This window comes from Patella vulgata, chromosome 3 (genome assembly GCF_932274485.2).
Source record: "Patella vulgata chromosome 3, xgPatVulg1.2, whole genome shotgun sequence".
Classification (NCBI taxonomy): Eukaryota; Metazoa; Mollusca; class Gastropoda; family Patellidae; genus Patella; species Patella vulgata.
Genome location: NC_065881.2, coordinates 54,012,301 through 54,030,971, shown reverse-complemented (window position 1 = coordinate 54,030,971; position 18,671 = coordinate 54,012,301). Strand labels below are relative to the sequence as shown.

General features: G+C 36.5%; 1 protein-coding gene across 2 annotated transcripts in view; it reads right to left on the bottom strand.

Annotated features, from left to right (window-relative positions):
- The window catches only part of LOC126814849 (trafficking protein particle complex subunit 8), a 34,248-nt gene extending 28,771 nt beyond the window's left edge, over positions 1 to 5,477 (bottom strand). For both annotated transcript variants that reach the window (XM_050540252.2, XM_050540253.2), the window contains exons 1-4: positions 5,224 to 5,477; positions 4,190 to 4,396; positions 3,808 to 3,897; positions 548 to 722 (exon numbers count right to left, since the gene is read on the bottom strand). In XM_050540252.2, the coding sequence (XP_050396209.1) occupies positions 548 to 722; positions 3,808 to 3,897; positions 4,190 to 4,396; positions 5,224 to 5,380 (629 nt within the window). In that variant the 5' untranslated portion in view covers positions 5,381 to 5,477. The remainder of the gene's footprint in view (positions 1 to 547; positions 723 to 3,807; positions 3,898 to 4,189; positions 4,397 to 5,223) is intronic.
- Between the last annotated feature and the right edge of the window lie 13,194 nt (positions 5,478 to 18,671).

Below are 18,671 nucleotides of genomic sequence, written 5' to 3'. Positions count from 1 at the left end.
CAAACCTTGAACTAGTAACTGAGCATTTTTATGTAACAAATATAGATTTCTTATACATTGTATGCAATTCAATGCATACCAGTAAATTTTATATTCTTTACATTTCATAAAACCGTCTGAGCGTCAGAATCCCTTGCAAACTACAATATTGTTAAAGTTGAAATGAAATTAAACAAAATGGGGTTTACTGTCCTACTTCCTGCTCAAACCGAGCTGCATACGCCATGCAGTGTGCCATGAGGGAAATTTTGCCCTAACAGCAGCATCTACTCTTCATTGAATTCCAACTGTAACAGGATTCTTATATGTGTACACATGGCCTCATTATAATGTCCCATCTGAAGGACTAAATTCTGACATGGGGAAACCACAGTGAGCTTTCTTCGCCATCACAGGGATTACTCAATTTAATTTGGGGACTTGACACAACAAAAAAAGGTTCAATACTTGGTTAACACAATAATCAGATATTATGATTAATACTGTGTGACATTATCCAATATCCTATGATTTAGGTATTCAGGTATGAAGTATGTGTAAGACCAACCTTGCTTGCTCTCCTTCTATCACATCATGTAGCAGTACAAAATAGTGGAGAATGCCTTGACAAAACCAGCGTGGTGTTTTATTAGGAAACTGTTGTTGCTGTTGGAGTTGTTGATTAGCTAAACTCTGAAAGGTTGCCACAGGATCAGCATGGCTTGATGACACAACAAAAATACCTGTCCTTTGCTAAGGAAAGTACTTTTAAAGATTGGGGGAAGCATGGGCATCACAGTATATCATGATTAAGTCAATCATGGAGCATTTACAAGGTTTCAATTAGAGAGTAATAATTTCTTTTGTTAGGGTCCAGAACTTCTGTAACAAGGACAATAACCAGGCCTTCACATGAATAAGTTCCTGAAGAGTAAAAAAAAAAGCTCTCCTGAAATTGGAAAAAGGGTAAATCACTCTCCTGAATCTCTTGAGGAGAGCTTTTTTACCATTTGTGACAAGAACAGGGACTTTAATCCATTTTGAAATCAACCAGGAAGAAATGGGTTAAATGAGATTCCGGTAGGAAATAGGGTAATTAGAAGCTCCCATTAACTTTAATATAACCCGACTTCAACAAAAATAAGTTTTGGTAATTTGTTATGGAGAATGTCGTATTCTGAATAGGCTAATATATGACTTGAAGTTCAAGTCAGTAATATTCCTAAATAAATTACTGTCTTCGTTTATTCGATGGATAAACGGATATCATCAGTCGATCGAAATTAGGATTTTTCTACTACGGTCCGTATCAGAAAATGCAGTAGCCAAAACAATCTGATACGACACCATGGCATTTCTTCATATTTAAAACAGAAATTATTGTTTTTGTCTTATCACGTAACTAACAAAGTTTTTATTCATTCATGCGGCACAATAATCACGTGAGAACCATAATTGAAATTGCTTTATATAAAATAAAATTCCGTACAACTATGCCATAGCCTTAAATAACTCTCTGTCAGCATGTGTATAAAATATAAAAGAATAAACTAAAACGTTATTTAAAACTAAATCTAGCAATGCTGGTTTATTGACCTAATACCAACTGATGCATTTCATTATCGTGAATCGGAAAGCATTGGAGATCCTGGCGGAAAATATATTATTGTCTGTATATCCAATTATACTATTCAAAAAAAGTAGGGGATATTTGATTTTTAAGTGTTATTAAAGTCACCTAATGAAACTGACGAAGAAACAAATGACAAAATGAAATGAAGTTCACATTCATCGATTTATTCCAAATGATCGTTAGACTAAGTAAGGCACAGACTGACCATTATAAGGGTAAAATGATACCCGGGGTCAAACAGCAAAGTTACCACAGCATCACAACCAAGTCAGTAACGGGTAAATCCTCCTCTGTTTGCCAAACAAGCATTGATCCGACGTGGCATACTCCTAATGAGACGTCTAAGGTCATTTTGGTCCAGATTGTCCCATTCCTGTTGCAACGCAGCAGCAAGTTCTTGGACATTGGCAGGACGTTGTTGACGTTGACGTAACCTCTGTCCAAGCATGTCCCAGACATGCTCGATGGGGGAGAGGTCGGGACTCAGTGCTGGCCAAGGTAATGTGGTGATGTTCTGTTGTTGGAGGTAACCTGTAACGATCCTGGCCCTGTGACATCTTGCGTTGTCATCCTGGAAGATGAAACGGCGGCCATGACGTCGTGCGAACGGCACAACATGGACTGCCAAGATGTTGTCCCGGTAGTACTGGCCTGTAACACGCCCTGCAACAACATGTAAAGCCGTTCTTCCAGCAACAGTGATGCCTCCCCACACCATAACAGAACCACCCCCAAATCGATCATGTCTGATGACGTTAACGTCTTGGAAGCGCTCGTTTCGACGACGCCAAACCCTCCTACGTCTGTCCAAAAAATCAACAGTGAACCTTGACTCATCTGAAAACATCACATTGCTCCAGCGTCGATTATCCCAGTGTTGACGATCCCTACACCAACGACGTCTTGCCTGAATGTGATGATCTCTCAAACAAGGGATCACGCGAGGACGTCTGGCGCAAAGGTGACCCCTATGCAGTCGATTCCGAATCGTCTGGCCACTCACTCTCACACCAGTGTCTGTTTGAAGACAAGCGCTGATCTGATTTGCTGTGATGACACGATTTCTCAAGGCCAAGGTACGGATAAATCGATCCTGGGCTTGAGTTGTCGCCCTTGGTCGACCTGAGCGTGGTCTGTCCTGTACAGATTGTGTATCACGGTATCTGGACCATAGCCTGCTTATGACAGACTGAGAAACATTCATCGTCCGCGCCACAACCGCCTCTGTTGTGCCGATCTGTAGCATGCCAAGGGCACGTAACCTTTCATTTTGGGTAAGCCGACGCATATCAAAATTTGTTTTCTGGTCACTAAAACAATTAAACTGATGTTTCCACCCTGGAATTCAATGCCACAATGACTGTAACATTCAAAGTCAGAGTCGTGCAAATCTTGGGTTGGACCCCCATGATGATCCCAAGCATCACCTGCATTCCATGCGGTAGCTATTGGTGCGTTTGGGCGTCACATGTAACTGGAAATGTTTCTTCTGTTAGGTTCTATAGTGACTTTTTTCGTAGTCATTTGCATATTTTAGTATTATGCCCCCAAAATCAAATATCCCCTACTTTTTTTGAATAGTATATTATTTAATATCTACCTGGAATTCATACGGATCAAGCGTCACAGACCATGCCGAGCAATGTGCCTTCATTTGCCACGTGGCTTATTATTACAAAGTAAACTTACTGGACATGTTATGAATAACCAGCAAGCTTGTTTTGTTTATTCTTTACCGAATTATCAAAATTACTGTTAAATGTGCTAATTACTCGGATTATGAACCAGATGGCTGATTCTCACTAAGGTACATGTATGACTGCTATTGTAGCCGACAAGCAAGTTGATTGTCGATATTGACAGTATTTTTCGTTACCGGTTTACTTTTCCTGATTGTTTTCTTTGAGAGGAGTCAAATTTAGACATTGAGGCGAGCTATAAAAATCACACCTCGACTGACATCCATGCGCGTCCAGGAGAGTGAGAGTGATCTCGCTCATTTTACGTGAATGCCTGAATAACCCTCTGAATTTCGATAAGGTGTCTCCTTATGAATAGCAGAAAAATTCTAGTCAGTTTTAAGGAAAAATCTGAAATTTTTTACTTGTACAGTGTGTTTACTAGAATACTGAAGGAATGTAGAAACGAAGAATTTATGCCCTCAAACAATCTGGGCATATTTTAAAAAAAGATACATCCTAAACAGTTGTTGAGATATTCGTGATCTGATGGTGGCATTATCTTCAGAAACATTTCTCTATATGACTCAAACCATGGTGTTGATGCTAGAACGAATCATATATCAAAATGAATGAATTTTTCAAAGTTCATATGTACTTACATTGTATATACCTATACAATATACATGTCTTGCATTCTTAAATTTTTATCATGTATGAAACAACAAAACTATGTTTAAATAACACTGTTGCAATATATAAGTTTTTTTAGAGTTTGCATTTAGGAATTACAATTGGTTGATAAAAACAGATGGCTACCAACTATGTTTTAGGTCTTTAATGTAAACAAAATCACAAAAGATCAAAATAATCTATGTAATAAGCTTATAATTCTTACAATTTAACTGTAGGTCATAGTTTCCTACTGATGTCACATTAGATTTTCCACCATCTCTAGATGGTAATTGCGTATTGGCCACTGCATCATTGAGTAGTTTTCTTATAGCTGCTGGTTGTGTCGGATAACCAGGGTTTGTCATATCACAAACATTTAGTCGGAGGTTTCGTATCACATGAGGAAGATTGTTAGGATCTCTTGTATGCACTGAAAAACATTAAATTAATCATCACATATAAAAACATTACAGGAGTACTCCCAGTTGGTTTAAAGTAGCCAATTCCATAACTCAATATCATCCAAAGTCTTCGACATTGGAAACACAAATTTTTTTGCAATTTAAATCAGCATTGGTGTTGTGATCTTACCTGGAAAAGATGGGCTTTTGATATCCAATATTTAAGACAAAATAAACATTTTACCATTGGTACACGAATCGTGTACCATAATCATGATAATGCGTTTCAGCGCCATTTGTAACAAGGTGCTCAAAGAATGAGGCTAGACATATTCCACAAGTCATGTCAAAAGGTTATATCATGTTATTATTTGGAGAGCATGCGCAATAAATAATATCGGTGTTGACTGGAATAACCAGACGCTAGAAATTGACTTGCTGTTCAGACTTCTGGTGTATTTCGCCGAACATAACTGATGACAATTCACAGTAAAACGGACACGATTGAATGTAAAACAGTTTATATAAATTCATTATTATATGTGTTGCGACCCATTTGTGCCAATTTCTAGGTCCAAAATAATAGCGATTTAGCTCCTTTAAGTAAGCTTAAATGCATGCTAAAGAATAAAAAGTGAAGAAATAGCCCATTGTCATAATTTGGAAAGAAGTAAAGACAAGACACTGATGAAGTAATGAAACTGTCAGAATTAGGGGTGGCAATGGATAATGTTGGAATGAATATCCTAGAGAGACATGATCAAATATAGGGTCCTTGTCAATCGGTACTGCACATAATTCATAGTGCTCTTAGGAATATATACACAACGACACATGGGGTGTTTACAGCATTTACCTTCTGTGGCTAATCTACAAAAAGGTTGAACCAACTGTACAAAAGTCAAATTATTTTTCTGACACAACACTTCAGCTTCAGCACTACACAAAACCGCAACGTGCGGACTAAAAGTATTCTGTATAAATTCTTCGGCTGTTTGCTTGCACTTCGCCATTATTTTGCCTTTTAATTAAACGTACAAATCTAAATTGACTACATAATTAATATAAAATTATCCATTCTCCTTCACTTATGTGTCAAGTCATGCGCCATATTGATATTCTGAGTTCCCCCACTTCCGGGCGAGATCAAAGGGAAATAAGCTTGTGGATTCAGACTGGTTAATATCTCAAATTGCATGGCCTCATAATATATGAGTAATTTAAAACATTTACGATACGCTTAATTTTTTATGATCACAAAAGGCCGAATATTTCACAGACTGTGACATTATATATATTACACCATTATACATTAACGTCCATGACAATAAAATGTCAGGCCCGGCGGAGTGTGTGTGGTGGTGGTGGAGGCGTTTATCACATGCAAGTAACTATTTTAACATAGAAATGATTAGGAAAATCTTTAAAAACAGCCGCTAAATTCCGACTTCAACACAGAATTTGAACATATTAATTATTATCTTTCTATAATTGCCATGATTTTAAATCCATCTCACTTCCGATGTATCTATGACAGATTATATAGAGGTAATCAAAACAAAATCCGACCGGATAGAGTTTTTCTCACATTCTTTCCTTGCGCCCCTTATCCATTAAAATGACAAATAATTCACTGCTATCAGTTATGGCCAGTTCAAACAAGCGGTTGCCATTCAAGATACGCCCACAAAGTGTCAAGAGATGGTCAGGGAACAAGCTATAAAAAAAAAAACCCCAACAAAAACAGGCGATTTTTCGTACAATCAGGGGTCATAATCCAGGATGTTGAGACCCAACATGCTTCAATATTGAAAGGAACAAAACTTACATTATAAGTTTCATCAAATTCGGATAAAAATTCTGACCTCTAGAGGATCCACAACCTTGGTATTATTCTAATTGCGTAAAGGGGAGCAGGCATTTTGTCAGACAGATTTAAAAATCAAATAAAAATTGTGACCTCTAGAGGGTTAATTATAACAAGATTAAAACGTGATTTTTTATACTGTCAGGGTCATAATCCAGGAAGTTACTGTCCGATATGTGATAATATCGAAAGGAGTCGATATTTGGGATATAAACATATATATAAAGTTTCATCAAAATCGAATAAATATTATAATCTCTAGTGGATCTACGTTACATTCCACAACGCATTCCACAACCTTGGTATTACATACTTTTACACTATTTGCACTCGGGAAACCTTTGCAGATTCCGGTACCCTTAATCCAGCACTGAACTCTGCTGAGGTTTGCCAAGAGCACTATTTGCTTACGAGGAGCGACAATTTTGTCGTCCAATTTCGTCTGATTTTCCCGAAATTCGAACTCAACCTTCATTAGGGTGTAACGGTGATTTGAACGTTTTTTAAAATCGAATAAAAGGTGTGACCTCTAGAGGAGCCATGACAAGCTAAAAACGCGGCTTTTCATATTATCAGGGGCCATAATCCAGAAAGTTATGGTCAGATCTATGCAAATATCGACAGGACCTGAGATCTTTGCGTTATAAACATACATTGTAAGTTTCATCAAATCGGAAAATATTGCGAACTTTAGTGGGTCCACAAGTTGAAAACGTGATTATTCGTACAATCAGGGGTCATAATCCATGAAGTTACGGTCCCATACATGACAATATTGAAAGGAACCGAGATCTATAAAACTATATTTCAAGTTTCGTCAACATCGGATAAAAATTGTGACCTGTAGCACAAACAAATGTGACGACAATAAGCGTCCACATGCAAATGTGGGCTTACAAAAATGTGATACGTTTATGAAAGCATTAAACTGTAAATATGTGTCTGCTGTTAAAGTACCCTTAATGCGGCTTAAAGCGACCAAAGATCCGTAGTCTGTTTTCATTATTTACGCATTTGTTGGCGACCTGCTGAGTACCATGCAGTCCTGTGCAGTGTCGCTGGCTAGATGAATTGAAATTGAACCATATGTTAGTCCCAAAATGACCTAGTTTGTGTCGAGCGGATATTAACTCGTGACTCCGACGATCTAGACCATGCACGCGAAGCTTACAGGGCCTAAGTGGCTCCTAGACCCTTGCCTTAAGTCATCAAGAATTGCTTTAGCCGTGGCTAAATTTATTGAACATGTATATAGCGACAAAATTAAACTTGTTAAGCTGCCCTTTGACGTTTGTACAAAAAGATAAATACATGATTATAAACACACTGTTTATTAATATTATTTAGACCTCATTCTAGGCTACAGAACTTTTACAGCGGCAAAAAGCTTTATGATTGTAACAAAGTATCGTTTGAGAATAGATTAAAATTGTAAGAGAATTTAGAAACCTCAAAATAATGAGAGCACATGCACATGAAATGAAAATGTAAAATTACAGCAATTTAATTCAAATACGTTCATAATTAATCCAATCTTCACTCAAAGTCGTATAGACCTGCCCTATCAACGACTTTGTCAATTATCGAAAACACTCTTTAATTCCCTCAAACTCCAGTGACGGCATATAGTGACCGAAGGCATAATTATTATTGCAAATGCTTATTCAGCATTATTGGTCATCTGAAAATTAATTAGACAATGGAGGAAGAATATTTACAGTGATCTTGTAGGTATTTTTTTTTCAATTCGGACCAGTTGTTTGTAGATAAATGGTTGCTATTGCCCCCATACATGTTTTGCACTCTCTTCGTAACGATTCGGCTTTTGCAAATTTAGGAAACATAATTATCCACAACCCTCTATCACATGTGGCATATGAATTCACATTTCCTCTAGAATATTATTTCCAATCACAGGCTTACAATTTAGAACAAATGAAAACGAGAATACGACAAAAGCCTTGTTAGCAACTGGCATTTCTGGTCTTGAATAATTGTAATAGAGTCTTGAATTGTAATGGAGTAAATTTTATAAATGACACATCTTTGTGTGGCTGGGAGTTGTGGAAGTCCAAAAGAGGCGACATGATGCGCCATCATTACATAAAGTATGAATTATTACGGAAAGGGTGGATTATGAAAATTATTCAAATTCGGAATACGCAAAAAAAACACCCCAAAACAAAATAATTCCGGATTCTATTCGCACAATTCAACGATCCTTTCCTCTATCGACATCATATCTAAACCATAGTTAGCAGAACAGAAATCAATACGTTTTCATTATGAAATATTTCACAGAAAATAATTCAAAAGATGCAAATATGTGTGTGTGTGTGTGGGGGGGGGGGGGTATTCATAGCTTAGGTAATTATTAGTCAAGCCAGAATGTTAATTGAAGGGCACTGTGAATCCACATCAGCTAACCGGTGATGTATAAAAATGTGTAGTCCCTGGGATCGTTCAGAATGCCCTGGGATGTCACGAGCCAATCTATGGAAGGATAACGTTGCCAATATTATTTCAATGTTCACTGTACAAACTGATGTCAGCAGTTCAAAACACGTATTTTAGTTTTACAAATTGTAATTTCCATTGATCCACAATAACAGTGTCACAGTGTTAAAATACAAAATACACTTTTCAATCATACAAATACAGTATAATATCACGATGTCCAAAAGAAAGTATACACACGAAAAGTATGACTAAGTTTTGTTTAGATTAAAAACATTTGATAAAGCATTACTGAGTTTGTCTCTTGCGTCCAAACTCAACATTTCTAAGCAAAATAAAAATGTGAAACAAATTGACATTCTACCCAAATACCGTATATATGGTGGCTGATTGGTATGAAATGAAATGAAATGAAATGGGGTTTAACGTCCTACTGTTCTGCCCCTAACCTGGGCTAATGAAGACGGGCACACGCTTTACAGTGTGCTATGAGGGAAATTTTGCCCGGGCAGCGGCGGTACGGCCTACTCTCATATCGAATTCCAACTGCCAAGGGATCTTTTACGTGCACGCCAATGTGTACACGGCCATTAAAAATGCGGGGCTTAATCCAAAGTTCCGTATATCTATACTGAAAAGTAAAGTTAATCCTCTCTTGAAATGTAATTATTATATTTTCGGCGGAATGCATATATTTTTTTTTAATTAAAATTCATACAAGCTTGGTAGCCTTCACTGGCTGAATTAAAGAGAGTGGCGGGGTGGGGTGAGTGTTTAATGTCAACATACGTGTCTTAATACGAAATTCCAGTTATTGTGTCGTATATCGGGGGGGGGGGGGGCTGAATGATTTGCGTGTGCGCGCTGTATCATAAAGTCTGTCATTGAGTCAACTGGCGTGGTTTCTATTCCCCGGTTGCACGTGACAGGCGGCCCTACTCCTTGTCATGTAGTCACGTATAGCCATGGAGTCGAAACCACGCCACTTGACTCAGTGACAGACCTTATGATACAACGCGCACGTGCTAACCATTCGGCCGTCCGATGGATTGTTTATTACACTTGAAATACACATCGAGAAGTATATTGTAGCTGTAATACATAAATCAGTATTGCACTGGTAATGCATATAGATCGGGAGGGTGTACATTGACAATCTAAAAGACATAGGTAAGTTATCCAAAATTCATATTCATGAAAAGTTGGCAAGTAAGCAAGGAATGTTACAGGGAACGGGCCACAGAGGACCATATGCCAATCCAATTGTCTTTTTAACACAGTGTTTGGCAACAATGTAAAACATTGCGTTAAACAGTTCTCCATAATTAGGGTTTCACACTGCGTAGCTTGTGTGAAACACTATTGTTTTTGTTAAAATTATTAGGGTTTCACACTGCGTAGCTTGTGTGAAACACTATTGTTTTTGTTAAAATTATTATTAGGGTTTCACACTGCGAAGCTTGTGTGAAACACTATTGTTTTTGTTAAAATTATTATTCTTATTATTATTATTATTCTTCTTTTGTTTTGAGTAGATCTCAGCAACTACTTGTCGCATCGTTACGATTTCTTCGGTTTTACTGGGAAAGTGGGTGTGACTTAGAGGATAAAGCTATTTTGAACGTTCTGCGACAATGCGAAATGTCCGAAATCACCGAAGTTATCGTTTTTACAAATATTGCGGTAATTTTAACAATAATCATGGGATTTTAACTTTCGATACATTTTGGCATAGCTGGAGACAGGGCACATAGCTGCGCTACTTTCGATTTTTGATTTTCAGCAAAAATTCGAAGATATTAGGCGCCAAATTTCGGAAATTTAAAATTTTACAAAAAACTTTTTTATTGATGAATATTTTTTACTCGTGTTGTGCACAGAATTAAAGAGTCATCTGACTTGCGCAAAAATGTTAAAATTTTTTGTCTCAGTAATTTTTCCTTGGCCTCCATTGGCTAATTCAGTTTTTCAGTCCTAGCTTATTTTTTTATTGTTCGATTTGTATAAAACAAAGTTCATATGCTTCGTTGTCTCAATTGTCATTTTTTTTATTACCAAAAGTGTTATTTGTCGGCACCGGAAGTGGCATAATTTTACCAAAAACTACAATTTTGACAGTTAGGTACCATTTTTTGAAAACAAATATTATTTTTTTGAAAAATTATATGACTCAAAGAGTGTGTCCTTTAAAGGCGCAAAAAATGTCGGAAGCAGTTTTTTTAATTTCTTTTTCATTTTCTAGCAAATTGGATTAAGAGGTGAAAAAAGGCGTAAAATTGACCTATTTACAACTCATTCAGGCTTTTCAGATTTTAAAATATTTTTACGTAACTTTTATAAACTTGTAGCTATAATCCATACGAAGAGAATGTATGTGAAAATTAGTTTGTAATATAAGCAGTTGCCGAGAAATAGGCAATTTTGCATGAGTCACTTTTCACGTAATTTTGGCTGTAAAAGAATCAATTATTATTCGATTTTCAATTTTCTTTCGCCATTGGACGCCTAATGCCATAGTGGACTATGTCAAACCATTTTACCCCTTGCGCTGCCACCGGAAATGACGTCATTTGCTCAAAACTTAAATTTTAGCCTTCAAAAAACAATATTTTATTCAAATGATTCGTATTTGTTATTTTTTTCAAATTATGATATTTGATTCTATTGATCAAATAGATTGAACCCATACGATCATACAGATACCACAAAATGGTTTCTAACTTGTACGGTTGCAGAGAAATGGGCGATTTTCCTTAAGTCACTTTTCAAGGTTTTTGGTCTATAAAAGTGTCAGTTATTATTCGATTTTCATAAAATTTTCACCATATGATATCTTGTGTCATTTATGATTTCATAGAACTAATTTAACATTTTCATTATCACCGGAAGTAACGTCATTTTGGCAAAAACTGTATTTTTAGCCTTCAAAACAGATATTTTTTTCAAATGAGTCTTATTTGTATTGTTTTTAAAATTATGATATTTGATTCCAATCAGCAAATAGATTGAACCCATACGATCATACAGATACCAGAAAATGGTTTCTAACTTGTACGGTTGCAGAGAAATAGGCGATTTTCTACAAGTCACTTTTCAAGGTTTTTGGTCTATAAAAGTGGCAATTGTTATTCGATTTACATACAATTTTCACCATGTGATGCCCTATGTCATTTCTGATTTCATAAAAGTAATTGAACATTTTCATTATCACCGGAAGTACAGTACACTTACATGTAACAAATGTATAAAATGAATTGATATTGCTGGATTTTGTTGATTCGGCGTCCATTTTATTTGATGTGTGCAATGCTTATGTGGAAACCTGTTTAATGGTTTCATTGGTACGGGAAGTAACATGTTTAGGGTAAAGTGGCACCGGTGAAACCCGTCATTACTGCATCGCAGTTCTAGTTCTTATTATTATTATTCTTCTTTTGTTTTGAGTAGATCTCAGCAACTGATTGTCGGATCGTTACGATTTCTTCGGTTTTATCGGAAAAGTGGGTGTGACTTAGAGGATAAAGCTATTTTGAACGTTCTGCGACAATGCGAAATGTCCGAAATCACCGAAGCTATCGTTTTTAGAAATATTGCAGTAATTTTAACAATAATCATTGGATTTTAACTTTCGATGCATTTTGGCATAGCCGGAGACGGGGCACATAGCTACGCTACTTTTGATTTTTGATTTTCGGCAAATCTTCGCAGATATAAGGCGCTAAATTTAGAAAATTTAAATTTTTACAAAAAACTTTTTTATTTATGAATATTTTTTAGTCGTGTTTTACACAAATATAACGAGTCCTCTGACTTGGGCAAAAATGTGAAAATTTTTTGTCTCGGTAATTTTCCTTGGCCCCCATTGGCTAATTCAGTTTTTCAGTCCTAGATTAATTATTTATTGTTCGATTTGTATAAAACAAAGTTCATATGCTCCGTTGTCTCAATTGCCATTTTTTTTGTTACCAATAGTGTTATCTGTCGGCACCGGAAGTGGCGTAAATTGACAAAAAACTACAATTTTGACAGTTAGGTACCATTTTTCGAAAGCAAATATTATTTTTTTCAAATCTGGTATAACTGAAATTGTGCGCCCTTTAAAGGCGCACAAAATGTTGGGACCAGTTTTTTTAATTTCGATTCCGTTTTCGGGCTATTTCGATTAAAAGGTGAAAAAAGGTGTAAAATTAAGCTATTTACAACCCATCCAGCGTTTTCATATTTTAAAATATTACGTCGTAACTTTCATAAACTCGTAGCAATAATCTATACGGAGAGAATGTATGTGAAAATTAATTTGTAATATGCGCAGTTGCCGAGAAATGGGCAATTTTGCATGAGTCACTTTTTACGCTAGTTTGCCTGTAAAAGAGTCAATTATTATTCGATTTTCATAAAAGTGACACCATTTGATGTGTAATGTCAATTTTAACTAGGTCAAACCAATTTAACATTTTCAATATCACCGGAAATGACGTAATTTGGGCAAAAATTGTATTTATAGCCTTCGAAACCAGTAATTTATTCAAATGAGTCATATTTGTTATTTGTTTAAAATTTTGATATTTGATTCAAATCAACTAATACAATGAACCCTTACGATCATATAGATATCACAAAATGGTTTCTAACTTGTTCAGTTGCGGAGAAATAGGCAATTTTCAACAGGTCACTTTTTAAGGTTTTTTGTCAATAAAAGTGTCAATTATTATTCGATTTTCATGAAATTTTCACTGTGTGATACATAATGCCATTTACGATTTCATACAAGTAATTTAAGATTTTCATTATCACCGGAAGTAACGTCATTTTGGCAAAAACTGTATTTTTAGCCTTCAAAACAGATATTTTATTCAAATGAATCAGATTTGTAATGTTTTTAAAATTAAGATATTTGATTCCAATCAACAAATAGAATGAACTCATTCGATCATACAGATACTTCAAAATGGTTTCTAACTTGTACGGTTGCAGAGAAATAGGCGATTTTCTACAAGTCATTTTTCAAGGTTTTTGGTCTATAAAGGTGGCAATTATTATAGGATTTACATAAAATTTTCACCATGTGATGATGCTATTTCTGATTTCATAAACCAATTTAACATTTTCATTATCACCGGAAGTAATGTAATTTTGACAGGATCACTGACATGTAGCAAATGAATTGATTGCTGGATTTGGTTGTTTCTGCGTCCATTTTATTTTATGTGTGCAATGCTTATGTGGAAACCTGTTTAACGGTTTCATTGGTACCGGAAGTGACATAAGTTCTAGGGTAACGTGGCACCGGTGAAACCCGTCATTACTGCTTCGCAGTTCTAGTTCTTATTATTTTTCTTCTTCTTATTATTATTTTTTTTTTTCCAATTTGCTTATATCTCAGCAACTTCTTGTCGGATCGATACAATGTCTTCAGTTTTACTGGGAAAGTGGGTGTGACTTAGAGATTAAAGCTATTCCCGGCATTCTGCGACATTGCGAAATGTCCGAAATCACCGAAAATGTCGTTTTTTTGAAATATTGCCGTAATATTAACAATAATCATTGGATTTTAGCATATGATGCATTTTGACATAGCCAGAAACAGGGGACATAGCTATGTTACTTTTGATTTTTGATTTTCAACAAATCTTGGAAGATATTAGGCGCCAAATTTTGAAAATTTAAATTTTTACAAAAAACTTTTTTATTTATTAATATTTTTATATGACATTTTAACCAAGGTTAAAGAATCATCTGATTTGAACAAAAATGTCAACATTTTTTGTTTCCGTAATTTTCCTTGGCCGCCATTGGCTAATTCAGTTTTTCAGTCCTACATTAATTATTTATTGTTCGATTTGTATAAAACCTAGTTCATATGTTCCGTGGTTCAAAATGTCATTTTTTTTGTTACCGGTAAAGTTTCCTGTCGGAACCGGAAGACGCGTAAATTTAGCAAAAACTACAATATTGACAGTTCGGTACCACTTTTTGAAAGCAAATATTATTTTTTACAAATCTGATATTATCCAAAAGATGCGCACTGTTAAGGTGCACAAAATCTCGGACTTAGTTTTTTTAATTTCGATTTCGTTTTCGGGCCATTTCGATTAAAAGTTAAAAAAGGGGTAAAAATAAGCTATTTACAACCCATCCAGCGCCTTCATATATTAAAATATTTCTTTGATACGTTCATAAACTTGTAGAAATAACCCATACGAAGAGAATGTATGTGAAAAATAGTTTGTAATATGAGCAGTTGCCGAGAAATGGGCAATTTTGCATGAGTCACTTTTTACGCTAGTTTGCCTGTAAAAGAGTCAATCATTACTGGATTTTCATAAAAGTTACACCATTTGGTGCGTAATGTCAATTTTAACTAGGTCAAACCAATTCAACATTACCAATATCACCGGAAATTACGTAATTTGGGCAAAAACCGTATTTATAGCCTTCGAAACAAATAATTTATTCAAATGAGTTGTATTTGTTATTCGTTTAAAATTTTGATATTTGATTCCAATCAACTAATAGAATGAACCCATACGATCATATAGATATCACAAATTCCTTTCTAACTTGGTCAGTCGCGGAGAAATAGACGATTTTGAACAAGTCACTTTTCAAGGTTTTTGGACCATACAACTGTCAATTATTATTCGATTTTCATAAAATTTTCACTGTTTGATACCTTTTACCAATTATGATTTCATACAAGTAATTTCAGATTTTCATTATCACCGGAAGTAACGTCAATTTGGCAAAAACTGTATTTGTAGCCTTCAAAACAGATATTTTGGTCAAATGAGTCTGATTTGTAATGTTTTTACAATTATGATTTTTGATTCCGCTCAACAAATATATTGAACACATATGATCATACAGATACCGCAAAATGGTTTCTAACTTGTACGGTTGTAGAGAAATAGACGATTTTCTACAAGTCACTTTTCAAGGTTTTGGGTCTTTGCCATTTCTGATTTATCACTGCATATAATGTAATTTCGTCAGGATCACTAAATGTATAAAATGAATTGATTACCAAAAAGATGTTGGTTCCTGTGGTAATTAGCTCATATCAGATTGTTACTTCCTGAATTATATTATTGTATGAAAAAACTTTCTTGTTTAACTTTCTTCTCTATCCATCTCTTGCAAATTGTGTTTGTTTTTCTTTCCTCCAATTTAAATGGCTGATATTTACCATATTTGTTGGAAAGATTTATAAAAACCCTCAGAACCAATTACTGGAAGTACTGTACACTTACATGTAACAAATGTATAAAATGAATTGATATTGCCGGATTTGGTTGATTCGGCGTCCATTTTATTTGATGTGTGCAATGATTAGGTGGAAACCTGTTTAATTGTTTCATTGGTACCGGAAGTGAAATATGTTTAGGGTAACGTGGCACTGGTGAAACCCGTCATTACTGCATCGCAGTTCTAGTTTTGTTATTGTTTTTTAATTGACATAAATTTTGGATTTGATGTGTTGAGTATGCATATCTATAACGTATTTGTAACCCTGTCTTTTAGACTGCGAATGTCTATGCAAAGAAATAAACTCCAACTTACTGACAAGAACGAGAATGTATACTAAGCAGCAAAAGAAACGTCAGGTTGGTATGTTACTCTGAATAGACGCATTGAATAACACTTGCCAAGTTATATTTATAGCACGGCTTTCATAAGTTAACAGGTTTAAAAATCGAGGCTGTAGGCCAAGAGGTCTAGTTATTGCACGGTTAAGCTCCACCCAATCTACTAGAGGAAAAACAATCTGCTTATTCAATGAAAAGAAAAAGAACAAAGGAAGATTTCCCGTCCATGTTACAAATGTTTTTATTGTATATTTGTGATCACATCTCCAACTTTACCTGAGCAATAAGGCTCCTTCCCAAACACAGAATTGAACCCTGGTAATGTGTTCTCCATGATTTTCATGTAACTCATGCTGTACGTGCTGTTCAATGGGACCAGCCCTATAAAATACACCCCATATCTGGTTGAATCATTCACACTACAACGTCAGCAGCATGCCACGACTCACGACAGCTCAGAGGAACCAGACGCTTGGAAGACTCGACGCTGGTCACACTGCCCAAGCCGTTGCCAATCACTTCCAAGTCAATGTTCGGACCATCTACAGACTTCAGCAACGCTTTTGGGTCACCAACACCACGGATGGTCGCCCCCGAACTGGTAGACCAAGGGTTACCACAAGGCTACAAGACCGCCATGTTGTGCGACAGTACGTGCAGAATCCCTTTACACAGGCATCTGAGACAGCACGTCAGACAGTGGGAACACACGGAAGACCCATCAGTACCGATACAGTGCGCCGACGTCTCGCCAGAGAGAACATCCATTGCCGTAGACCTTACCGTGGATCGATCCTCACCCCTCACCATCGACGTTAACGTCTACAGTTTGCCCAACAACACCAGAACTGGCGACACAGGCAATGAAGAACTGTTCTGTTCAGATGATAGTCGGTATTGCGCATCAACTGCAGATGGCAGGGCCAGGAAATGGTGTCGACGTGGCCAGCGTTATTCTGACCAATGTGTCATGGAACGAAACTCATGAGGAGGTCCAAGCATAATGGTTTGGGGTGGAATCGGCCTGAACCAGAGAGTGGGTCCTGTGGTGTTCCAAAATCTTGGTCCAGGGAGAGGTGGCGGCATCACAGCAGTGCGCTACATCGATCAAGCTCAGACCCCACGTCATACCAAATTTCGCACGTCATCGAAACAACGTTTTCCAGCATGACAACGCCCGTGCCCACACCGCCAGAGTTACTCGGGACTTTCTACAGCAGAACGGTGTCAACGTTATGCACTGACCAGCCCTTAGTCCGGACTTAATTAAACCCAACTGAACATCTTTGGGATGAAATTCAGAGGAGACTTAATAACGTCGTACCCAGACCAGCAGATGGATTGCACCAGGCTTTTCTGAGAGTGTGATCCCAGGTGCCAATGACGTTCATCAATCGTCTGGTCCATTGCATGCACAGACGCTGCGCTGCTGTTATTGACACTCGCGGTGGACACACCAGATACTGATATATAGACTGTGTACAGATTCTAAACCTTCTCGTAATGTCTTGGAATTGTGATGAAATAATCACTAATGTGTCAGCATACTGTTCACAAAGAATTGCGTTGATCCATTTAGTAAGTCGTTTTCTAGAATGATTTGATTATAGTGCCTCTCTAATTTTGAAATCGTACTGACGTTTTTTTTTTGCTGTTTAATATATACTCTTCAAAAAAGTAGGGGATATTCAGATGCAAATATCTATGCAGGTTGTGATATGATAGTCATGGACACTGGACATGCTTTAGGAGTATGTTAACAGATGAAGAACTTATCGCCCCAACAGAACCACTGAGCTGCACATGCAACACGCAATATTATGGAAGGGTATCGCTGCCAATATTAAATGCTCTGCGACAATGCCTTTTCCACTGATTATATGTTAAAAGTACAATGTCCTAATACCGATGATGATAAAGTCAAAATACCTCTACGTCAAATGTTAAGTGTTAAATGACAAATGTTTTGTGGGAAAATGCTTCTTTTTTTTTTTGATGTGTGTACATTTTACCTTTCTCTCATTACATTTTACATTTGCGCTCTGCCACATCCCATTTGTCCTTAATGCTTTCTACATAGTAACTTTCGTACAGCATCAACTTTCATATGCAAATGTAGGATATCACGTGACTTATTAACATATACGGAAACCCGGCACACTATAAACCAGCACGTCTTCAACATGATGAACGTCTATGTGCTATTGGCATGCTTCAAATAGGTTCTACACAGCGAGCAGTAGTCAACATGCTTAATGTGTCACAGTCGGTGATCAGCAGACTGTTGAACCGGTACCAACAAACACACAATTATTCATGGAAAAAACAACTGCAGGTAACATATCAATCCAGGAACAAGGACTTTTTGACACATAAGGAGTTAACCGCTCAGCC